The sequence below is a fragment of the Trichechus manatus genome, unplaced genomic scaffold (genome assembly GCF_000243295.1).
Source record: "Trichechus manatus latirostris isolate Lorelei unplaced genomic scaffold, TriManLat1.0 scaffold00159, whole genome shotgun sequence".
Taxonomy (NCBI): domain Eukaryota; kingdom Metazoa; phylum Chordata; class Mammalia; order Sirenia; family Trichechidae; genus Trichechus; species Trichechus manatus.
The window spans coordinates 1,594,186-1,620,168 of record NW_004444095.1 but is presented as its reverse complement, the minus strand read 5'-3'; the positions used below and the strand labels follow the sequence as shown (position 1 = coordinate 1,620,168).

The following is a 25,983-nucleotide window of genomic DNA, read 5'->3' as shown; positions in this document are numbered from 1 at the left end:
ACTGATTTTCTAACCAGAGGACTCCCTTTAGTATTTCTTCTAATTTTGGTTTGGTTTTTGCAAAGTCCCTAAACTTCTGCTTATCTGGAAATGCCCTAATTTCACCATTATATTTGAGAGACAGTTTTATTGGATATATAATTCTTGGCTGGCAGTTTTTTTCCTTCAAGTCTTTATATATGTCATCCCATTGCCTTCTTGCCTGTATGGTTTCTGCTGAGTAGTCCGAGCTTATTTGTATTGACTCTCCTTTGTAAATGACTTTTACATTTATCCCTAGCCGCTCTTAAAATTCTCTCTTTATCTTTGGTTTTGGCAAGTTTGATGATAATAAGCTTGGTGACTTTCTTTTGGGATCTACCTTATGTGGGGTTCAATGAGCATCTTGGATAGATATCTTGTCATCTTTCATGATATCAGAGAAGTTTTCTGTCAACAATTCTCTCTGTATTTTCTGTTATCCACCGCCCCCTCCACCCCCCACCCCGTTCCGGTACTCCAGTCACTCGTAGGTTATTCCTCTTGATAGAGTCCCACTTAATTCTTAGGTTTTTTTCATTTTTTTAAATCCTTTTATCTGATTTTTCCTTAAATAAGTTGGTGTCAAGTGCTTTATCTTCAATCTCTCTGATTTTGACTTCCATTGCCTCAATTCTGCTCCTATGACTTTCTATTGAGTTGTCTAATTCTGAAATTTTACTGTTAATCTTCTGGATTTTGATTGCTGTCTGTCTATGGATTCTTGCAGCCTGTTAAATTTGTTATTATGCTCTTCTCTAATCTTTTTAATTTCCTCTATTGCGTGTTCTGCATTTTGATTAATTTCCTTCCTAATTTCTTGAAGACTTCGGTATATTAATCTTTTGTATTCTGCCTCTGGCCATTCCAAGAAATTTTCCTCCTCTGGAAAATTTCTAGATTCTTTATTTTGGGAGCTTGCTGAAGCCATCATGGATTGCCTCTTTATGTGATTTGATATTGACTGTTGTCTCCAAGCCATCAATAAGTTATTATATTTATGTATTTTATGTTTGCTTACTGTGTCCTAGCTTCTTGTTTGGTTTTGATATGCCCAAATAGGCTGCTCGTATGAGCTAGTTTGATTATTGGCAACTTTGAAGCGCCAATCTCCTGTCACCAGGTGGTTAGATCTGTTACTAGGTATGTGAGCTCTGGGGTACACCCACTCCTCCTGTATGGATTCAGCTCAAGTGCCCAGGTAGATAGCCAACAAGTGTGTGGTGTCAGCTCTCACTTACAGTCCTAGATAGGCATGGGTGATTGGTGTAGGCAGAGGCATCTGGCTGCAGCAGGGGGACACACTCTGAGCAAGGCAGGGGGCTGACAGCTGCCCCCCAGTGTCCAGGAGGAAGGCATGTCCCTGTTCCCTAGAGCGCGTAGGTGGGTGGGTTTTGTAGCTGGACTATGAGCACCTAATGCTGTTGGCTGTAAGGACTGGGGGACACCACTTATTCATAGGCCCCTATCGCAGGTGACTAGGTGGAGTGGGTGGAGCCACCAGTCCTCAGGCCCCTGATGTGGGTAGGTGAAGACCCTGCTTAATGGGCAGAGCAGTGTCAAATGTCAAGAACCTGCCACTTCACAGCTGAAATAGTTGAAGGTAGGGTCCCGGTGTATACCCTGTTGTACTGCGGTAATGAGGGCCTATGCTATTGAGATGGGCCCACACACGCCTATGCAGGTGGAAAGGCACTCAAATTCCGTGGATCCCGTATGCCTGTGCCTAGGCAAAGGAGCTGTGCCTACTCTGGGTTCTTGGCTTAGAGGAACCCGCAGTTTGTTTTTTCCCGTTTGTTAATTTGTTCACTCTCCAAGGAAGGAAAAATGGCTCTGGGCATGTGACAGATCCTACTTCCGGCCCAGGGGACTTGGCAATTGCTGAAGCCATTCGGGGACCCAGTGCAGGGCAGGGAGTAGGGAGGTAAATGGGAGACAGGTTTTTCCCTAAGGGGGTTGTTTTTGATCCGCACGGTAGGCCGTATTCAATTACTTATCTTTTGCCAATCCAGAGCTGCTTCTCACTGGTTCTGGGTGGCTGTGTAGACTCTCTGGCGCTGGGTGTCTGCTGGTGCAGAAAACCTGCCTCCCAAGCACTGCTGCTTGCCTGCCTCACCACTCACCTCTGAGCTGATCAGGCCTGAAGGGCTCGGGCTCTCACCAGGTCAGGTCTGGCAACTCTTCACTGCTTCTGAACCGTCTCTCCCTCCCCCTGCCACTCAGTTCAGTTCCTCAACTCTGCCTTTGATATTCAGGGCTCCCAGATTGCCATATATAATGGATTCACTTGTTTTTTTTTGGGGGGAGTCTTTGTTTTAAGAGGGTCCACCGGAAATGTCTGACTACTCTGCCATCTTGACCCTGCCCCCCAAAATTTCTTAATGATTAACACTGCTGCCTATCAATTTAAAGGTATTTGTTGAGTATATTCTAGTTGATAACCTTTATCTAAAGCAGTATTCAGTTTAAAGTTATTTATTATATGGAAGAATATGGATACTAACTTCTAGACTGATGATTTCCAAACTTGCCTGATCATAAGAGTTAAGTAGACAGTTTGTTAGAAATACAAATTCCCAGCCAACCCTACTACTGAGTCGTTAGTTCTAGAGTGGGGCAAAGGAGTCTGGGTGACTGTTATGGTCAGGCAACTTTGAGGAAACACTAATTTAGCACGTCTACATCATCTTCTCATTTTATAGTTGAGGAAACTCACATACAAAGAAGGTAAATAAGTGGTCTCTTAGTTCACTTCTATGCTTTTTCTTTTTCTCAGATATACACCTTAATTTTGATACCACACAGAATGAGATTAAAAGTATAGATAGCTCTCTTTCTCTTAGATGCATTATCATAATTAAGAATTACATCTCTACTAAACCAAAAAAAAAAAAATCCAAACCTGTTGCTGTCGAGTCAATTCCAACGTATAAGTGACCCTATAGGACAGAGTAGCACTGCTCGATAGGGTTTCCAAAGAGCAGCTGGTGGATTCAAACTACTGACCTTTTAGTTAGCAGCCAAATGCTTAATCACTGTGCCACCAGGGCCCCACATCTCTACTAGTAGCACTCATATATTGTTTTAAGTAAACTAAGGGTACTCTGAAATGGCTCCACTTAAGCTCTTAAATGGAGCCCTGTTGGCATAGTGGTTAAGAGCTCAGTTGCTTACGAAAAGGTCGGCAGTTGAAATCCACCAACTGCTCCTTGGAAACCTTATTAGGTAGTTCTCTTTAGTCCTATAGGGTCGCTATGAGTTGGAATCTACTCAACAGCAACGGGTTTTTTTTGGTTGAAGCTCTCAACTAGTGAGGCGAATCTATAATCAAGAATTTCATTTGAGATTTTTTTGGAATCTAAGAATGAAAGACATTACTTGTTAAATTTGTCTCTACAAATTCTTATGCAATAGAGATTTATATCCAGTAACATCTTCTTCCTTATTTCTAAAACCAGTGTAGTTGGCTTGAAAATTGCACTTTATTTGTATTACATATAAGAAGTGCACAATGCTGGGGAACCCCAATATTAAGTTATATTTGTTCTTTCAGGCAACGATGCAGGATTTGGAACAGAGGCGCCCCCAGTTGGAAGAACTCATTACTGCTGCCCAGAATTTGAAAAACAAGACCAGCAATCAAGAGGCTAGAACAATCATAACAGATCGAAGTAAGTCTTCACAGGAATATGAAACTCAAGGCAGGTGCATGAAAAGTTTCAACATGAACATTACGTTCATACATCCCCATCATGTTTATGAAAACAGTGTAAAATAGTTGTGAATTATAATTATTGTACTGATTAAGAATTTCAATCCATAATGTTATCTATCAATAACTAAGCTTAATTTCACTGAATAGAGGAAATACAATTTTTGTTAATTCAGGGCGTATATAGTTGCAAGGCATGGAGTGGTGGGTGTGGTGTGGCAGAAGGTTTTCTCCTCAATTGTCATCTATCTGGGAGGGCATCAGTGGAGATTCCGGTCTCTCCCTCAGGACCTTGATTGTTGATCTAAGCAGGAATCTACTTCCTGGACCATCTCTCATTCCTGTCTGCAGTGGCACTTTCAGACCTGGATGTTTCTCTTCTATTTTGATGCCCCATTGTGTACTATCAAAAATCATTATACTGTTCCTTATGTCACACTGAGGTGGGCAAGAACTTTGGGAAGCTGTATAAAGCCCATCTGCCTAAATATTGCATGCACTTTTTTCTTCTTTACGCTACTCAAGTGTGACTCAGAGTGACTGTGTGTGGTTTATGTGCATGTGTGTGTGGTTGGAGAGACAAATAAAGGGAGGAGTAGGGGAAACTACTCTCCATCCTGTTTCCCCCAGAGGCTCTCCGCAGGTATAAGGCCCAGGTCACCTCTGCTCTCAGATTCCCTCAGATCTCCCTGGGTTTCCTCCCTTCCCTCCACCCACCTTCCCTCCAGGATATGGTTTGAAAGGGGCTGGGCACAGGGCCCTTCCATGTGGACACACAGAAGATATTGAACTTTCTTGCTTCCCCTGCAAATACCCTGGTGGTGCTGTGGTTTAGAGCTCGGCTGCTAACCAAAAGGTCGGCAGTTCAAATCCACCAGCCGCTCTTTGAAAACCCTATGGGGCAGTTCTACTCTGTCCTATGGGGTTGCTATGAGTTGAGTTGGAATTGACTGGTTGCAATAGTTTTTTTTTTTTTTTTCCCGGCTACCTTTCTACAACCAAAAAAATCTTTTCTAGTGCGAGAGTGGGGAAACCATTCCTTTAATCATCTATTTTTCCCAAAAATTATTTGTCTTATGCCAAGACTAGTCTTTGGAAACTCAAAAACCAGGAATATATGTCTCCTTTAGCTACATTCTGCTGCGTCATCCCTTCCCTAAGGAAAATGAAGTATGAATGCCTGGCTGCCAGTGTACTGGGGAAGAGAAAGGGTAACCAGAATAAAAGGTTAATAATTGAAAAATATTATAAGTCACACTTGTACAATAGGTAAATTCTTAGTGATAATAGCTACTATTTATTGGGCACCTCCTAGGTATTAGGCAGTGTGTGTGTGGGTGTGTGTGTGGGTGTGTGTATAATCTTTAAAAAATCCTGTGAGCTAAATTTCATTATGCCCATTTTATAGATGAGAAAATAGGTTCTCAGAATGGTTAATCAAATTTCCAAAGCTTACAAAACAAGCAGAGAACAGTTTGTTGTCGTTGTTGTTGGTTACTGTCAAGTCTATTCCAAGCTGAGAATTTCAGAACTTAGAATTTGCAAGTATCTCTTTCTGGCTACAAAATCTGTGCTCCTTGTAATATGTTTACCATTCCCCATCTTTTGTTGTTTTTGTTAATGACCTTAATCACTAGGACTAAATACTTTTTCAGTGTGCAATTATGTATGTTTTGGTTCACTTCCTAAAGACATTTCCTCTTTCAGTTGTAGTGATTGTTAATTAAACTAGGCCTTTCTGAATTTGGAAAATTTAACTCTTTATTCTTGCTCAAGCATTGAATTTAGATATATGTTACTGTATTCCTTGGGTAGTACTAGCTGCCATAACAGGAGCTCTGGTGGCACAGTGGTTAAAGCAATCTACTGTTAACCCAAAGGTTGGCAAGTTCAAACACACCAGGGGCTCCATGGGAGAAAGATGTGACGGTCTGCTTCCACAGAGAGTTATAGCCATGGAAACCCTATGGGGTTCCTATGAGTCAAAATCGACTTGATGGCAGTGGGTTTGGTTTTTGGTTTAGCTGCTATAATAGGTAAGCTTCCAAATCTCAGTGGTCACCGCAATAGAAGTTTACTTTTTACTCTAGTGAAGTCCAAAATAAGCAGCCCTCTATGAAGTCATTCAGGGACCCAAGCTCCTTCCGTCTTTTGTGTCCAGAGCATCAGGGTTCTATGCATTTAACCTGCAGACAAGGAAAGAGTATTGCTCATGGTAATTCGTTGTGAGCCAGGCCTGGAAGTTGGTACATATAGTTCTGTCCACAGTCTGTTAGCCTGAACTTGTCACATGACCACACCTAACTGCAAAAGAAGCTGGGAAATGTTGTTCAGTGTTGAGCCCAGGAAGAACAGGTTTGGAAAAAAGTTAGTCAGTCTCTACCATAGCTAATTTGGACAAGGAAGAATAAGTTCTTTGGTCCGGTATGAATTATAGAAAGTCATCTCTATAACCAGCCACAAGAGCAAAATTGCCTTGTAATGACTAACATAGATTGCTGTTCAACTGATATAGCAGAATGTTCTTTCCCCAAACTGGAACTGTGAGGGTCCTCCACCAGGTTGCAACACACTGGCCCAAAAGAATGAATCTTATTGAGTGATTTTCTCAGTACGAGACTGAATTCCCATTACACAGTTAAGTGATCTGTTTCTTGCCTAAGAAATCTGGAAATTTGGCAAAGATGTTTATGCAAATCTGAACATACTATGTAGAAAGTCATTTGTTATTTTACTAATGAAAAATCACATTTTTTCCCTAAGAGGAAAATAACACTAATTTATTTTACAGTATCCTTTCAACATTGTCTGAACATTTTCCATTATCCCTTGCAATTTTTTTTTTTTGATATTGTATTGACTTTTTTCACGATGTAGATTAAAATTGAGTAACCGGAGGGCAGGTTTGTATCTCGCTGCTAATATCCAGTGATTTGAATAGTTCTGCTTTTCTAAGCTTTTGTCGTTTAGGAATGAATACCTTTATGAATATTTGCAGCATAATGGAAAGATTCTAATCCAAGCGATCTAAAAAAGCATTTTCTTAAAAACAAGTGTCTGTTGAGACATGTCATGTTGCTTATTAAGAGCCTAAGCCAGAATCCTAGTTCTGAATATGCCTGCAGCCTCCAATGCTGCTACCGGGATAATTCTGGCAAGATATGTTTATTTAAACAATATCATTTGCAGCCCTGCTATGCTTCAGTTTATCTCTTGGTTTGAAATCTATGAAATGGAATGGAAATTCAACACTGATAAAGTTTCAATCGTGTTCAAAATAGGAGTTTTCTTGGTGTAGATTTGGTTTGCAGGGAAAGGCAGAAATTAAGTACTTTTGCTCATAAAATTGTATTTGCTTATTTGAAGACTTCAGTCTTCCTTTTTTTATTGCCCTGAAACTTCTAGAAATACTTAAAAAGGAATCAGCTAAATAAAGAAAAAATATTTAATATGTGTATAATACTATATTGAAACATTTTTTTCCTCCTTGGTAAATCTCAGTTCATAACTTTGAATGGTTGAGGAAATTTATACACAGTTATTACATTCTATCAAGACAAAAGTCCAGTAAAAAGCAATTCCTGTCTACTAGTAATAGCCATGCTAAAACCTCAAGTAACTGGGTCTGCTAAAATACCAACATGTTTCTCTGTATAAAACTATTTCCATAGTATCTGTTGTTTTCAGGTAAATATATTGATTAAAATAATGCAATCATCTAGGTAAGAGAATAAATTTCATTCTAAATGAGTTCAAATGAGAAATTCTCTTTGCTGTTTCTCATGTTCAAATTACTCATTTTCCTTCAGCTCTTTGGTTGCTGAATGTGTCAATCATTCCTGGTCATTTTCTTCTGCAAAAGGCTAGGTCAGGGGAACAAAAGCACATAAGAAGGATCTGAAATCACTTCCTTGGAGGTTTCTGAAGTCTGTGAAACTCTTTTCCATGGCTATCAACATTGGTAAAGAATGATACCATAATACTTGGTGTAGCAGTGAGGAGGATATGCAAAGAAAGAATTTCTCTCTTTTATAGCTCATTTGGCTCAGGGGTTAAGAGCTTGGCTGCTAACTAAAGGTCGGCTGTTTGAATCCACCATCAGCTCCTTGGAAACCCCATGGGGACAGATCTACTCTGTCCTATAGGGTTCCTATGAGTCAGAATCGACTCAAAGGCAACGGGTTTAGTTTTGGTTTTGGTTTTTTATAGCTCCGTTTGTTTCACAAATAATACAGTAAACATGGCTGCTCTGACATTTGTGTTTGAGAGCCATACCTCTGTAGCTTCTCCTCCCTAGTCCCTACACCTACCATTATAGCGATCTGTAGCACTATTACATATAGTGGTTTTGAGGGCAGGCTGCCTGGGGTGGCCATTGACTAGCTTTGGGACCTTGAAATAACAATTCAAACTATCTAATCTGTTTCCTCTTCTATAAAATAGGATTAATTCTATCAACCTCATGAGTTTGGAGAATTAGTTGAGATAAACACATAGAGCACTTAGGTCAGTGCCTGGCACATAATAAGAGCTCAATGAATGTTAGCTCTTGTCATTGTCTATGGGTGGTTTGAATACTTGGTGTGAAAGCATTTAATGTGCTTTTGCATAGCAATCCTGTTATTGCACGACAACAAAGAGGAATTCAAAAGACCAAAAGGAAAAAGGTGTTTTGGATAATATGGAATAAGATACATAAATTAAGCAAATATTTGGAAAAGTCTTTCTGTGGGAGATACTGCCAAACAAGACAATTCTTGAAATTTATTTAATTTTTCATATCCACTACAACCGTAGGAGCTAGATATTATTATTCCCATTTTAGAGACAGAAAACTGAGGCTCAGAGTATAAGTAACTTGCCTAAAGTCCTAGCAAGATGGCAAGTGAGGGACTGGGATTCAAACTCATGTCTACATGATTTTAAATTCTGAGGCATGTCAAATGGAAAAGGTTGATTAGTCAAAAAATAGGAAGGGCTATTTACTTGAGAACTTAAAATATTACGACTAACCTCAGGTTATTATGATATGGATATAATTCTTGCTGCTTCTCTTCATACTTTTGTCCTCTGTGTATTTACTTGTGTCTTAATACATGGATGTCTCTTACATATATTGGAAATCATTAAAAATGAAATGGAATGCATAAACGTCAATATTCTAGGAATTAGTGAGCTGAAATGGACTGATATTGGCCATTTTGAATCAAATAATCATATGGTCTACTATGCCCGGAATGACAGCTTGAAGAGGAATAGTGATGCATTCATTGTCAAAAAGAACATTTCAAAATCTATTCTGAAGTACAGTGCTGTCAGTGGTAGGATAATATCCATATGCCTACAAGGAAGACCAGTTAATACGACTATTATTTAAATTTATGGACCAACCACTAATGCCAAAGATGAAGAAATTGAAGACTTTTACCGGCTTCTGCAGTCTGAAATTGATAGAACATGCAATCGGGATGCATTGATAATTACTGGTGATTGGAATGCGAGAGCTGGAAACAAAGAACAAGGATTGGTAGTTGGAAAATATAGCCTTGGTGATAGAAATGAAGCCAGAGATTGCATGATAGAATTTTGCAAGACCAATGACTTCTTCATTGCAAACACCTTTTTTCACCAATGTGAATGGCCACTATACACTTGGATCTCGCCAGACGGAATACACAGGAATCAAATTGACTACATCTGTGGAAAGAGACGATGGAAAAGCTCAATATCATCATTCAGAACAAGGCCAGGGGCCGACTGCGGAAGAGACCATCAATTGGTCATATGCAAGTTCAAGTTGAAACTGAAGAAAATTAGAAAAAGTCCATGAGAGCCAAAGTACGACCGTGAGTATATCCCACGTGAATTTAGAGACCATCTCAAGAATAGATTTGACACATTGAACACTAATGACTGAAGACTAGACGAGTTTGTGTAATGACATCAAGGACATCATACATGAAGAAAGCAAAATGTCATTAACAAGACAGGAAAGAAAGAAAAGACCAAAATGGATGTTGGAAGGAACTCTGAAACTTGCTCTTGCAAGTAGAGTAGCTGAAGCTAATGGAAGAAATGATGAAGTAAAAGAGCTGAACAGAAGATTTCAAATGGTGGCTCGAGAAGACAAAGTAATGTATTATAATGACATGTGCAAAGACCTGGAGATAGAAAACCAAAAAGGAAGAACACACTCAGCATTTCTCAAGCTGAAACAACTGGAGAAAAAATTCAAGCCTCGAGTTGTAATACTGAAGGATTCCTTGAGGAAAATATGAAACGACGCAGGAAGCATCAAAAGAAGATGGAAGGAATACACAGTCACTATACCAAAAAGAATTGGTGAACATTCGACAATTTCAGGAGTAGTGGTACTGAAGGAAGAAGTCTAAGCTGCACTGAAGGCATTGGCGAAAAACAAGGCTCCAGAAATTGACGGAATACCAATTGATATGTTTCAACAAATGGATGCAGCGCTGGAAGTGCTCATCTATGCCAAGAAATTTGAAAGACAGCTACCTGGCCAACCAATTGGAAGAGATCCATACGTGTGCCTATTCCAAAGAAAGGTGATCCAACCGAATGCAGAAATTGTCAAATAATATCATTAATATCACGTCCAAGTAAAATTTTGCTGAAGATCATTCAAAAGTGGCTGTAGCAGTATTTCAACAGGGAACTGCCAGAAATTCAAGCTGGATTCAGAAGAGGACTTGAAACCAGGGATATCAGTGCTGACGTCAGATGGATCCTGGCTGAAAGCAGAGAATATCAGAAAGATGTTTACCTGTGATTTATTGACTATGCAAAGGCATTCGACTGTGTGGATCATAATAAATTATGGATAACACTGGAAAGAATGGGAATTCCCAAACACTTAATTGTGCTCATGAGGAACCTGTACATAGATCAAGAGGCAGTCATTCAAACAGAACAAGGGGATACTGCATGGTTTAAAGTCAGGAAAGGTGTGCATCAGGGTTGTATCCTTTCACCATACCTGCTCAATCTGTACGCTGAGCAAATAATCCCAGAAGCTGGACTCTGTGAAGAAGAACAGGGCATCAGGATTGGAGGAAGACTCATTAACAACCTACGATATGCAGGTGACACAATCTTGCTTGCTGAAAGTGAAGAGGACTTGAAGCACTTACTAATGAAGATCGAAGACCACAGCCTTCAGTATGGATTACACCTCAACATAAAGAAAACAAAAATCCTCACAACTGGACCAATAAGCAACATCATGATAAACGAGAAAAGATAGAAGTTGCCAAGGATTTCATTTTACTTGGATCCACAATCAACACCCGTGGAAGCAGCCGTGAAGAAATAAAAAGATGCATTGCATTAGGCAAATCGGCTGCAAAAGACCTCTTTAAAGTGTTGAAAAGCAAAGATGTCACCCTGAAGACTAAGGTGCACCTGACCCAAGCCATGGTGTTTTCAATCACTTCATATGGATGGGAAAGCTGGACGATGAATAAGGAAGACCAAAGAAGAGTTGACACCTTTGAATTTCGGTGTTGGTGAAGAATATTGAATATACCATGGGCTGCCAAAAGAACGAACAAATCTGTCTTGGAAGAAGTACAGCCAGAATGCTCCTTAGAAGCAAGGATGGCAAGACTATGTCTCACATACTTTGGACACGTTATCAGGAAGGATCAGTCCCTGGAGAAGAACAGCATGCTAGGTAGAGTGGAGGGTCAGCGAAAAAGAGGAAGACCTTCAACAAGATGGATTGACACAGTGGCTGCAACAATGGGCTCAAGCATAACAACGATTGTGAGGATGGCGCAGGACCAGGCAGTTTTTCGTTCTGTTGTACATAGGGTTACTATGAGTTGGGACTGAGTAGATGGCATCTAACAACAACTCTTACATATGTTGTAGATGTACAGGCCAGTGAACCCCAGTAGCTGTGTGATCTTGATGAATTGGTTTTAATTCTCTAAGCCACAGTTCCCTCATCTATCCTGTGGGCTAATAATAATACTTAAGCTGGTAGGGCTATTATAAAGATAAAATTGCATGATGTTTCTAAAGTGAAGAAGATGCTCATTTAATGTAGATATTTTCACAGTGAGATGAATTTGGTGCAGAGAAATGGGAAATGCCAGAATATGAAAGATATGATGTCCAACCTTTTATCAGCCAAACCAGGGGAGGGACATCTCAAACAGAATGCCAAGTCTTGAGAGAGAGTTTTTTTCTTTTGGAATTATTTTTCCAGCTAAAGTTTTTCCAAACTAGTCTAGAATTCTTTGAGAAATTCGGTGACATCTTATAAATTTTAAGAAAATGAATTCACATTGTATTGCTTAAAGAGCCAATACACAGGACAGTGGAAGGAAGAATGTTCTGCTGTGTAAGAATAAAAATACTCTCACAAGATTTTTGAATTAACTGACAGTTTTATAGCAGCTTTGTCAACCCATCATACATTGCTGCAACCAAATGTATGAAATCCTTCATGGTGGAATAAAAAGGCACTGTTGTTCTTCACATTTTTATGAAATCTCTATTGCTAATGAAATGCCAGCCAATATCTTGCTCTCAGGTATAGAGAGTTGCTTATTTTAGAAGGAGTGGAGTCAACCATATAAATTTCCTTCTTTTGACATCTAGCACCGGCTGTCAACCTGTTATAGCTACAAGCAGCTCTCAAAATTTATATCCACCAGGAAGCCGCTGGCAACCAAAGAGTTCAGTTCAACAAACATTTGAATGCTTACTCTGTGCTAGTTAATATCAGAGGTGATGAAGGGGACACAGGGAGTAATAAGATCCAGCCTTTGTGTTGAAAGAGCTCACAATCAAGTATGGATGTTTGGACAAGTGTATTTGGGTAAGGCAGTCTGGGATAAGTACTTCAGTAGAGCAGTACTACAAAATGTTGGGAGAAAACAAGAGAAGGGGAGGCTGGCTCTGAATGAAGGGATCTTGGAAGGCTTTCAGGAGGAGGTTAAATTTAATCTAGTCATGAATAAGACTTTGAAAAGCAGAGGAGGCAGGAGAGGGAAGGATATTTCAGGCAAAGATGGCAGGAGAATACATAATTAGACCTATGTTTGCAGTGGTGTGATGGATGATTTTGTAGGAGTGGGAGTGAGTGTGTGTGTGTGAGTGTTTTGTGTTGTTGAGGATAAAGGGAGTAAATGGAGAACAGTTAAGCAGGAAGAAAGTCCAAGCTAGAGCAGTGGCAGCAGGGTGAAAAGAAAGAACTGAAATTGAGATATGCAATGGAGCTAGAATTAACAGAATTTGGACATTGATTGGATGTTTGGATTTAAAAATCAAATAGAAGGCATGCCTCTAAGATTTTGAGATTGAGTTCTTTGGAAAATGAAAATGTCATGGCTAGAGACAAACTCAAGGAAAACACACACTGAAGACTGAGTTTACAGATGTTTCACTATATTTAGTTTTCTGTATCTTCTGCTGTACAACCTACCTAATAATATGTTTCTTCCTGGTTCTTAGTGATACTTTGAATACAATAAGGATGTGTGGAAACACTTCAGCTGAGATAGTTAGGGATCTTTGTGTTCTCTAGATCTGTTTTCTGACTTAACTGTCTGTATATCAGGAAAAATAGTCATTACCATTTGCCAACTAGGTCTAATGGTCTTACTTTTTACATTTTAAGTTACTTTACAAATATTTTACAAACATAAGAATAAAGAGATAATGAAAAACAACTTTATTAGAAATTTTACTAAGAATTTAAACATAAGAAAACCTCTTTGTAGCAAATAAATTTTGGTATACAAATATCATGAACGACTAAAGAATACTCTCCTACATCCCATAGGAAAATACTGTGTGATGAAGTCCTTCCTGTTGAATAGCTAACTGGGTTAAAACGCCATGTTTATTTTCTGTCCTTAGAAATATATTATTTGCTCATTGATCCTTGAGTTTAAGAAAAATTCACCTAGGTTATCATCATCCGAAGACTTACAGTCTAAGATTTCACTTATGCAATCAATTTCACCATCATCATTAGAGTCTAAAATGCTGCTTTCTGTCTATTTTCATCTATCCTCTGATGTGTTGAATAACTGTGAACTGTCTTCCTCTGGCAATTTTCTTGTCTTTGACATTATGGAAGAAAAATGAAAAATTCTAAGCTTTCAACTGTGTTCAATGAAAGCTAAAAGCAGACACCAAATATGGTGTCTCCGGTCTTCTTTTATACCTCCTTGAAAGAAGATGCAATATTGTGGCAATGTAATTTAAAAAAAAAAAAACTGAAGGATGAAGATTTATTGTAATATTGCATCATCCTTTTTAAGTGGTTTCATCATTATTCCATTTACTTATAATTTTAATCATTTTAGCATACTTAGGAATAATGATGAAATAGTAAAATATTTCAAGATACAGGAAACATATGATCACTAAAAGCCCACACTGTATCTTAAATTTGTAAAATGGTTCATACAATAATTTAAAAATGAAATTAATTTTACTCTAAAAAATAAGTAAAACTTCTTTTTGCTTTTTGGTAGCCCTCTAGGGAAGAATAAAAGTCACAAAATACCTATTTTTACAAATACGACTTCGCAAAAAAAAAAAAACCTGAAAAACTAAATTTGGGTTCGGTGGACCCTGATGATATAACCAGGGTTAAATAAAACATTACTTGCTCAATACTACTACAAAAATATGAGTTCACTACACGTACGTTATTATTGTAGGTCTTTTTCTTCTAGTAATATTTGCTAGGGATCATGAGGTTTGTAATGCCATGTGTTTTTTCACATGTAAATTTCATGAGTTTTAAAATTTTCAGCAGTCAATTTTTTATAGGGTACTTGGAACTAGACATTAAACAATAGAAGTGCTCTTTAATAACTTAATGAATTTCAGAGCTCCATAAGTGTAATTATAACTTGTATATAAAAAGCTGTACCTATAAAAGGCAAGTTTTTATATATGTTTTTACTTTCTGTAAGTTGTGCTAAATTTGCACTAAACATCTATCACGGAATAATTCTGTTTTAATGTTTCACATTCTTAATTCTATAAGAAGATTAATATCAGAACATATTTGAATAAGATTTAAAATCCAAATCAGCTGTCATGATTATATTTAATTATTAATTGTTCAAGTGAGTGTGTAATAGAAAAAATAAATATTTTATTTAAATCAGTGTACTTACAATTATGAACATAGTGTTTTCTACTAATTGCTTGTTTTTCATTATGTTTCTTTTTAAGGGGAAAGATTTGGGCTAACAAATGTTCTAGTCATCCACTTTAAAAATTAAACATAATGAACATAACTATTAAATAAATAAACCAATTAATGAAAATGGTTTTTCTTTTTATATGGTAGAATAAAGATGGTGATGAATAAATATATTATACAAGTCTCACACTCAGATAAAGTCAGATAATAAGACAAATACAAAACAGAAAAAGATGTGTCAATGGTAGAAATTCCAGATGTTCATTCGCTGATATTTTTATCTTATGGCCTAATAGGTCACTGCAAATAAAGACTAGAATTTCTAATAGTTTGGTACCTATATACATAAGTAGGGATACTACTCCCTGGCTGGGGTCCCTGGGTGATGCAAACAATTAAACACTTGACAACTAGCCAAAAAGTTGGCGATTCCAACTCACCCAGGGGCACCTCAGTAAACAGACCTGGTGATCTGCTTCCCGAAGGTCACAACCTTGAAAACCCCATGGAATGATTCTACTCTGCACATATGAGGTCGCCATGAGTCGGAATCAACTTGACGGCAACTAACAGTAACTCCCTTGTCACACTATGCAGTCTGGATGATGCTAAGTTAAGGGTTTGATATGTCCCATGGTCTGCTGCTAGAAGATGCTCCCAGCTTTCCTCTGCTGTTGGAAAATTATAGGGATGGTTATTTTGGACTCAGCATTTCTTTTTTTATCAAAATTCCCTCATTCATAATTTGAAGCAACATAACAAATTGCCTGCCACTAGTCTTTATTCTGTGGTACCTGTCTTAAAGGAAGCATTTGGAAAATGAGCTAGAAGGATTAATAGATTATGACCTTTCTACTTGCAAAAGAATGAGCTTGGCTCATTCAGCTTTAGTCAAGAAAAGAGGTTTGCATAGTATCCAGTTGCTGGAAAGCAATTACCCCAAAACTTGGTGCCTTAAAACATAACTAATCATTTATTATCTTTCACAGGTCCTGTAGGTCAGGAATTCATGAGTGGCTTGGTTGAGTGGTTCTGTCTTTGGATCTTTCATGAGGTTGCAATCAGATACCGACTGGGGCTGTAGTCATCTAAATCTTGACTATGGCTGGGGGAGCCACTCCACAGGTGGCTCACTCACATGGTTGATGAGTTGATGCTGGCAACTTGGCTGTTCTTCAATATCTCCATGACATAGTGGTTGGCTTCCCCTAGAACGAGCCCAAGTCCAAGGCAGAAGCCACAGGGCCTCTTACGACCTAGCTTCAGAATTCACACACTGTCACTTTTGTAGTAATTTATGTGTCGACAGTTTAGCCCTGATTCAATGAAGTGAAGGGGGAAAGGTTACATAAAAGCATGAATATCGGGAGGTGAGGATTGTTGGGGACTGCTTTGGAGCTGACTACCATGGGATTTATCAAGCCTTCCAATGAAGGTTTTCTGAAATATGACCCCATGTTACTATGACTGTCTCCATTAGAGACTCCAGCAAATGTCCGTGATGCTCTCCCCCTGAAAGTGGCAGACCACCGGTGCTTGCCCTTCATCCTGCATGTGCAAATACACATGGAAAGGAACAAAAACCCATGAAGATTTTTTCTTCAGTTGTTGGGTGTGTTGATCCTTATCTCAGGTCCACTTAGTCTGGCTCCACATGGAAAATACTAGTATTAGAAAACCTTTGAGTTTTGGAGGTCTAAAAGAAAGACATGGGCAGCTGATAGTTGGTTATGGGACGATGATGACAGCACTGATGATTATTACTTTTATGTTAGTGAAACAAACACATAAGAATGTCCTTCCTCCAAGCCAATGAACCTCTTGCATGGTCACCACCTGTCTGTCAGTGGAAGCTCGTGTGTTGCTATGATGCTGAACAGGTTTCAGTGGAGCTTCCAGACTAAGACAGGGTAGGAAGAAAGGCCTGGAAATTTACTTCCAGAAATCAGCCAATGAAAACCCTATGGATCCCAACAGTCCAAAATGCAACTGATCATAGGGATGGCGCAGGACTGGACAGCATTTCGTCTCATTGCGCCTGGGGTCACCATGAGTCAGGGGCTGACTCAATAACAACCAGCAACAACAACAAAAGCACTGAATCAAAAATGAGAAGACTTGGTTTATGTTCAGGCTCTGCTCCATATTGATAGTGGGACCCTTAGCAAATTATTTAATTTAACCCTTTGTTTTCACCTCTGTAAAACTGGGCTCCTTGCACTTTCCATACCAGATTGCTGTGAAGATTAAATGTAACAACATATGGATAAGCCCTTTTCAAACAGCAAATCATGACACAAATATTAGTTATTCTCACTATTGAGAGCTCCATTAGGCCTTCTAATGGTTGACAATAGTAGAGCCCTGCTATAAGGGTAAGAATTTGTGCTACCTGGGGACTCCTTTAAATCTACGATAAAGCAAAAAATATTAATGGAGAATCTTCTATTTTCAGGGTTTCCAGGTACTGCATAGTCTGTCTTATTACCATCTGTAAGTCTAACCCAAGTTTGCAGGAGTGAAGCCATTGGGAATCCCCTAAAAATCTGCAAGGCAGAGATACAAACAGTAAACCTGACCAATGGAATGAGATTTTTCTCTTTCTTAACAGGAACCATGGAACTCTTGCCCTGGGCCACAGCTGGGTTTCAGAAACACATAGAACTGGGGGAGAGAAGGAAAGACAGGGTGTCATATACCAGCCTGATTCAGTTGTTATCATAAAAATATGCACTAAACAACAGAATGTTTGAAAAGATAAAACTGAGTCCCAAGTGCACAGAATAAGAATGAGGGGAAAATACCTTTCTTTGTAATTAAATGGAAAACTATGCCACGAATTGATAAAATCCAGTCAACCTGAAAATGTGAACATCAAGTGTAATTGTGCAGAAAGATAAGTACGAACAACATAGGACTATATGGGCTCGTGTTGGCCTTTCGAGACAATAGCACGTTACCTGTTCCTTGTTAACGATTTGGTTTAGTCTTATCCATTGTAGGAACCACTAAAAGAGGAAGACACAATCCTTCTGGACTATAATATGGGAAATTTTCTCAGTTATTATACGGACTTGTAAATTGCCCAGAATTTTAGGACATCAGGCTATGTGTCTCTCAGTGTTAGGTACCATGCCAAACATACTTTGGGACACATAGCAATAAACAGAATGGGATCATTTTTTTTCTTAGCATCTGGCAGGGCACCCAAATTGCCCACGTTTCCCCTCAGCAGCTAAGTGTTTAGGTAACTGAAAACATGATCCAAAGAACCCTAGAATATGAAACATTTCAATTACTTGGAGTTATCAAAATTTTCACTTATTTATGGGGCTGGCAAAATTAAATTTTATTCTGATTATCAAAATCTCATCTTATAAAATAACAATAATAATAATACTTTACATTTGTGTTGTGCTTTACATGTGTTGGACAAATAAGTCTTATACATATATCAGTTTGTTTTCCACATCAGCCCCTAAGGTAGATATTATCCTAATTAAATAAATGAGGGAACCAAAGATATTAAAACCCTGTTAGGGTCACACCGTTAGCAAATGGTAGAGCTAGGATGTAACCCAAGTCTTCTAACTCTGGAGCCCTGGTGGCATAGTGGTTAAGAGCTCAGCTGCTAACCCAAAGGTCGGCAGTTTGAATCCACCAGGCGCTCCTTGGAAACTCTATGGGAAAGTTTTACTCTGTCCTATAGTGTCGCTATGAGTTGGAATCGACTCAACAGCAACAGGTTTGGTTTTTGGTTTTCTTCTAATTCTAAAAATGGGTGTTAGATGGATATTTTTTCCCCAAACCTATGCTGAAAGGAGAAATTTTGAGAATCAGTTATTGCAAGTTTAAATATATATATATTCACATATATACATATATGCATTTATATGCATACTTATGTTCTTATATAGTCATGCATGTATATATTTATATTTAAATATTATATATACCATTGGCAGTTTATTTCAATTCAATTAAAATATATTGGCTACTTATCGAATCATGAAACTTAAAGATTCTCAGAGGGATTAATTCCAATCCCTTTAAGCAAAGTCACATTTAAACCATCTTGGAACAATAAGAAGCTAACATATGTTTTAAAAAACAAAAAAAAGACCTTCCAGAAGGAGACTCTCACTGATTGTTCAGATAAAAATGGGGTAGGGGCATCTCTTTCTTATGTTACCACATTTGTAAATTACCAAATGCTTGGTTAGGAATTCCAAACTCTGTTTTGACTCTCTGATGGCTTCAAACTGTAACTCCTTTACATTTGATTTCCTGCAATTCTAACATTTTGTTTAGAAAATAACAGACACATCATAAACACTTAATGGCTGAATGAGCTAACAGGGTAGCCAGCAGCTAGTGAAGGGCTACAAGCTGCCATCATCACCTGCATAACCATGAATCACCATTAGAAAGAATTAGCTGAAGAGATCAACAAAATGTACTGCTTAAAAACAAAAATCAAATAAACAAAACCCAAATCAAACAGATGCAGACTTGAGAATGATAACTGGATGTTTTCAATCTTAAGGAATTGTTGTGCTTTTTTTTTTTTTTTTTACAACCTCTTGTGAACATAACAGATTTCAAAAGCACCTTCCTCCAATACCAGTTCATATACCTCATCCTAGCAGAAAATATACTATGCTAGGCCATTTGAAAAGTTCTTCGGATCACTTTCAGAGGTTCTGCTAATTTGTGTATCATGGCAATGAGATGTAAATAGAGAGCCCTTAATTTTGAAAAGCGGAAATCCCCCTCCCTCCCTTTCCCCCCTGCCATCTTGAAAGTAGAACTGTGGATTAGAATTCTCTTAATTTGTTTTTAATAAAAATTCTTTTTTCTTTTATCATGATGTCTGTTGAGAGGGTTCAGAGAACTCAAATCAGGAAAAAAACATGTTATAACTAAAGATAGAAAAAGGACTGTGAATTTGTATTATATAAAGAAAACAGTGTATGACTAAGTAGGCTGTTGTCCCTAGGGGAGAGAGAATAAATATCAACGTGTGGAAGCCAGCAAGATGTTCTGTGGCCGTTAAAAATGTTACATTCACTGGCTTTACACTTCATTAGCTAAGTAATGAGTTCTACAGATTTTAAGATTTAGAACAACCAGACTGACCAGGATACTTTGCATCACTATGTACCAAAATATGGGATAGGCACGTGGGGGTTGCTTTATTCTAACCGTGCTAATAATATTTTGTTTATGTTTTGATTAAATGGTACCATTTCATTATTTTTGTCTCCGGATTCTAAATACATATGCCAACAAGCTGCATGGCTATTCAGAACAGGTTAACTTTAAATATGTTTTTTGGCCTAGAGATTATGTAGTAGATCTGTATCATGAATATACGTGCCAGATAGCTAACTCCAAATACTGTCCTCTGAAATATCTGGCGTATATAACTGTCTAGTTCAGGTCAAAATTGTTTAAAAGAATACCAAGTTGTTGTTGTTTTAACCAGAGCTGGCATCCTTAAGGAATACAGAGGATCTTAAGATAACTTCAAAATGCTGATTTGAAACTAAAATTAATAAATTTTTTATTTTGTTTTGGTTTGCTGAAGCTATTAATTTCATTAAAAATTTGATTCTTCAGTTTTACAATATACTGTCCTAATAGCAAAAGGACATTAAATTATGTGTAATTTAATCACAAATATAATAAATCCTTCAATATGTGCAATATAGTAAATATTCCATACAGATAGTAAGAAACTTAAGGATAGGCATCATCCCTTAAAGTACCTAGATTAAGAACATTGTTGTTGTTGATACATGCCATTGAGTCAGTTCCAACTCATAGATTAAGAATAAGACCTAGAAAAAAATCATTAGGTGCTGACTAAATACGTTTTTTACCTCCAAGCTTATACAAGCAAATAAAACATATATTGACCCTCCAGTAAGAGAAATAGAACTGATGAGACCAGAAACTTTCTTTTATAAATGTGTAAGTCTGCACATATTTAATAAGGACCTAATTCACACAAAGAAATCAATCTGGAGTGAAAGAATATTTTACTGGTTTCCCCAAAGCTGTGGCTGAATTATATTTTAAACTTGACCTAACAGTTTTCATTAATATTTAAATTACATAAAGGACAAATACAAGTTTAAAGTATTTAGATGTTCATTCACACATTCATTTATCAAATGTTGATTATGTACTTAAATTGTGCAAGGTATTGTGCTAGGAATTATATGGTATTCTTGGAGAACTATGATATAGTATTCTCCACTAAGCTGTTTATTATTAAGTAGAAGAAGTAAACTTATTGCAGTATTAGGTAGAATACACATGCAATAGGGGAAATATAAACAATATTAGATTAACAATATGGGGTATATGATACTTGTTTTCATGTGCACATTCATCCATCCATTTATTTATCATTCATTACTTTAATAATAATTATTTAGTGACCATTGGGGGAGGGGCATATACAAGTGAATAAAATACGAATACTTTTGTAAAGGAATTGACTATATAGTGGGGAAACTGATGGGTGCAGACAGTAACTTTTATACAAAACAAATTCTAGGTACAAACAAAATAAAATAGAAGTGCAAAGGAGAAAGACTTGGCTGCTTGAGGGCAGAGATTGTGTTTGTTTTGTTTCATCATAGATTTCCTAGAACTTAGGCCAGTGCTTGGCACAAAGTTGGTTCACGAGAGTTTTTGTTTATTCTCTACTTAAGTAATCATGAAAAGTATCATGGAAGAAGCGAAACTGAAGCTGGACCTTAAAGTTAGGGGAACTATGGTTCAAATGGAGGAAATGTTAGAAGTACAGAATTATCGGCCTTCAGCCTGGAAGACACCTCACAGCTCATGTAGTCTAAACTTCTATTTTCTGTTTGCATCCCTGGAGCACTTTGGTCAAACAATGTCTCCCTACACACTTTCATTTGTAGCGGAATGCTAAATTGGAAGCATTGACTGAGGCAGCAAGGTACTATAGATATCAGATACCAAAGTGAGGTATGCAAGGAAATCTGAAGGTGCAGATTTTCAAAGGAAATGAGTATAAAAGATCTAGAAAATAGGGACTTGGAGAAGATTAAAGAGTTCTTTGGAGAAAATGGTGCTGTGAGCCTTCCCCTTCTTCTATACCTTCCCATTACCCCACCCCCCCCCAACCAAGGGTAAGAGTTGTGCTTCCCATTTTACTTTAAGTAAAACAAAAGAACAAGCCCGTTGCCATTGAGCAGATTCTGACTCATAGCGACCCTATAGGACAGAGTAGAACTGCCTCATAGGGTTTCCAAGGAGTGGCTGGTGAATTCGAACTGCTGACCTTTTGGTTAGCAGCCGTAGCACTTAACCACTGCGCCACAGAGAGGAATTTCTTTAGGAACACCTGGAGGAGAACCTGGAGGTGGATCATTGGATTCAAAGTTGCTGAGGTGGGAAGTAATCAACCCTGTTAAAATAAAAAAAATGATTTATCTGGATTAATAGTGATTGTGAATTCCTGAAAAACTCTGTGAAACCCCCAAGATATATTTAACATCAACTAGACCCAGAAAGCACAAAGTCACATTCTAACAATGAAAGTACTGAGTCAAATAGGAACCTTCTGCTACCTATCCCTCTCCTCTGTCCACTCCTATTCAATGGTGATAGGATGAAAAATAGCAGCTGGTGAATGTGGAAGAAGGCAAATAAGAGAGAAAGAGGAAGCCCACCATACTCACTACTCAAGATGGTGAAAGACTGGCTCACTTGCAGCCTATCCTAGTTGGGGGAGAAGTCTCATATGTGAATTAAGTTTGAAGCGTTAACTAATATATTGGACTGAAAATTCTAATTTTAGTGTTTTACAATGACAACAGGATTTTATATTACCTTGGATGACCAGGGAGACCTGGTGGCGCAGTGGTTAAGAGCTCAGGCTGCTAACCAAAAGCTTGGCAGTTCGAATCCACCAGCCACTCCTTGGAAACCCTATGGGGCAGTTCTACTTTGTCCTATAGGGTCACTATGAGTCAGAATCAACTCAATGGCAACGGGTTTGGTTTTGTTTTTAGATGACCAGAAAAGACATGGGACCTGCCCAAGTTGTCACAAAGGGGCAGCATAAGAACTACCCACCTTTGAAGAGACTTATGGTATAAAAATTGCACATTTTACAAATTAAAAAAAGAAAGATAACTATATAAAGGGATTTGCATGAGAATACACATGTAGGTAACAGTCGATTTTTAGTGGAACCAAAATATTATGATCAGTTGTCACTGAGATGAATTATTTAATTAGATAAATTAAAAAAATCTATAAATAACAAGATTAACAATTAGTCAAAGACATGGTTTTTGAAAGTGTTTTATAACCTAGGAGCAGTAAGTAGTACAGCTGGAATGTTGCCTCCTAGGGATTATCAAAGAGGAAGGCTGGCTGTTCAGCAGAGAGATGGCAGTGGTAGAGCAAGTCTGCTGCATTGTACAACTCCAGAGGGTGACATGCAGTCATATTTAGGTATGGCAGGAGAAAAATATGACAGTCTGCTCCTGTAAAGATTTACAGCCTTGGAAACCCTGTGGGCAGTTCTACTCTGTCCTATAAGGTTGCTATGAGTCGGAAGTGACTGGACAGCAATGAGATTTTTTTTTTAAATGGGGGTGCTATTCAAATGGGATAATTGTAACACAGTGAGCTGACAGAGGCTCTCAGGAGATGATACTAGTGCTCAATTCTCTGTCCACCACTGTGGCATCAGTAGGGTTGGTGTTACCCAATGCAATAACTCATGGTGTCACTCCTCCATGCTAATTACCACAATATTGTAGCTAAAACAGCAGACAATTTGACAAAATCAGCGACTATAAAAACACCAGCAGCAACAAAAGCAACAGCGTGTGCTTGCTTGTAGCACATGCAGATGAAACCACCTGATTCGAAGCGTCATTTTTATTGGGTAATAGTGACAGCTCTAACCAGAGTGCATTAGGAAGGTTTAAAAAGTAAGTTAGTATAGAGTTTTAGCCTTGGAGGTAAGCTGGGCTTACAAAAACTGTTTATGCTGTTATAACTACAGGGATATTTTTATAAAATATAATAAATTTTTGCTGAAACACTGCATGAAAAATTTATAGACAGTTATTTTGGTGTCATTCTGTCTGACAGTGTCACCTGGTGCAGTCCACACCCCCCAAGTGATGCTACTGTCCCACCAAAATGTCATGATCAGACCCACCACTGCACATTTATTTTTGACATTTTCTCACCTGGAGCCTCGTTACACCTCTCCCCCAGCATCTAGCCATGCTCTCCCTTTATTTAAAAAGATTTTTCAGGCAGTTCTACTGTTTATTAACTCTCTCTTCTATGACTTTTCACAATAGTTATACATAGACACTTGACATGCCAAAGGAATATTCTTTAAGAACATTTACATCACCATATTTTCAAATGCCATTACAGAACAGGCAATGTGTGCATTTTTCCCAAAATGTATCCTTTACAATCCTCATAACAGATCTTTTACATTATGCCAAAAATAAGACATAGAAAGGTTAAGAAAGTAACTAGTAAGTGGCCCAATTAATATTTGAGCTTAAGTCTGACTGATTCTAAAATGCGTATTTGTAACTTTGTTTCCTATATTTGTTTTCTATTCAGAAATGTGTATTTCGATATAATAAATGTCCCAATGAGGCTCCTTTTCAAGGTCTTGATAATACTTAAGTTTTTTGTAAAATGAATTTGTTCTTTAAATGAGAAATCCATTAGGCAGGGGAAAAAAAAACCTTGGCAATAAATTTTAGGCATTAACCCCATGCCAGGTAATTATCAGAAGGCCTAATGCTTTGAGACTTCACAAGTGTGACCTTAAGATAATGGAGTGAGGCTTGTATTGTGAACTTTCTTGATGCTTTACTTTGAGATTTGCTTCATGGATTGGTTTCCTAAAAAAAGAATTGTAAAGCATTCTGGGATGGTCTGCCAATTAAAAACCGGAGATTGGCTGAAGGCTTGCAGCAATCGAATGTTGAATACAGATGGTGCCAAATTGAGTGTTTCCATCGCAACAGACTCTTCCTTAATAACTTTTACATGGGAGGGGGAACATAAAAGAGGAAACCATCGTTCAGCAGATATATATTCCCATAGCATGTTTTCAGAGTGATTTTGGAAGCTAATTTGTACTTAACTAGTGATTGTTTTAAGTGGATCTGAATGTTACTAAATTCTCCTGAGGAAACCTTTCGAGAATAACAGAAAAAAAATTGTAGGAACCTTATGAAAACATAAAAAGGGCACAGTTTTAAAAAAGTGCGTCCTGATCTGTAGCCAATAAACCAGTATTTTATATTCAGTTGATTGACATTCCATAATTTCATACCTATGACTTAGCATTGGTCAAAATATTTCCTTGATTCCTAAGGAGTTAGAAGAAAAAGTAATGTGTGGATCGTGGATTTGGAATTGGCCTTAATACACTCTCCCTTCAGTTTTGTGGATTGCATTTTCATTATTAGTTGTTTGAAGATTTTTGTTTTTTATGATATATGTCATCTCAGGAAGAACCTCATAAGACCATTGATACTGTTACCACAGTTCTAATGCCTTGTCCTCAGCTTTGCATAGCCAATAACTAGATTTTACTAGTTCACATAGAGACTGGTTTATAAACCATAGCAAAGAAGAGATAATAAATTCATTATTTTACAACATGAAGAAAGTCTGCCAAGAAAATCAGTAATGATTATTTACTCAGGGGAGCACACTCCTGTGAGGACTAGGCAGAAGACCAAATTATAGATTGGAAGTGTTTTGTTTTGGTTTTGGTTTTTATGGTCTGTGTCTTTTATCTTTGTATTCTTTTTTTAAAAATTTTTTTATTGTACTTTAAATGAAGGTTTACAGAAGAAATAGTTTCTCATTAAACAGTTAGTACTCATATGGTTTTATGACATTGGTTATCAACCCCACAATGTCAACACTCTCCCTTCTCAACCTTGGATTCCCTATTACCAGCTTTCCTGTCCCCTCCTGCTTTCTAGTCCTTGTCCCTGGGCTGTTG

At 37.8% G+C, this 25,983-nt stretch overlaps 1 protein-coding gene across 1 annotated transcript in view; it reads left to right on the top strand.

Moving 5' to 3' along the window:
* DMD (dystrophin) overlaps positions 1-25,983 on the top strand; it is a 2,372,918-nt gene that overhangs the window by 1,719,845 nt on the left and 627,090 nt on the right. The window contains exon 52 of the mRNA XM_004386236.2: positions 3,572-3,689. Coding sequence (XP_004386293.1) covers positions 3,572-3,689 — 118 coding nt within the window. The remainder of the gene's footprint in view (positions 1-3,571; positions 3,690-25,983) is intronic.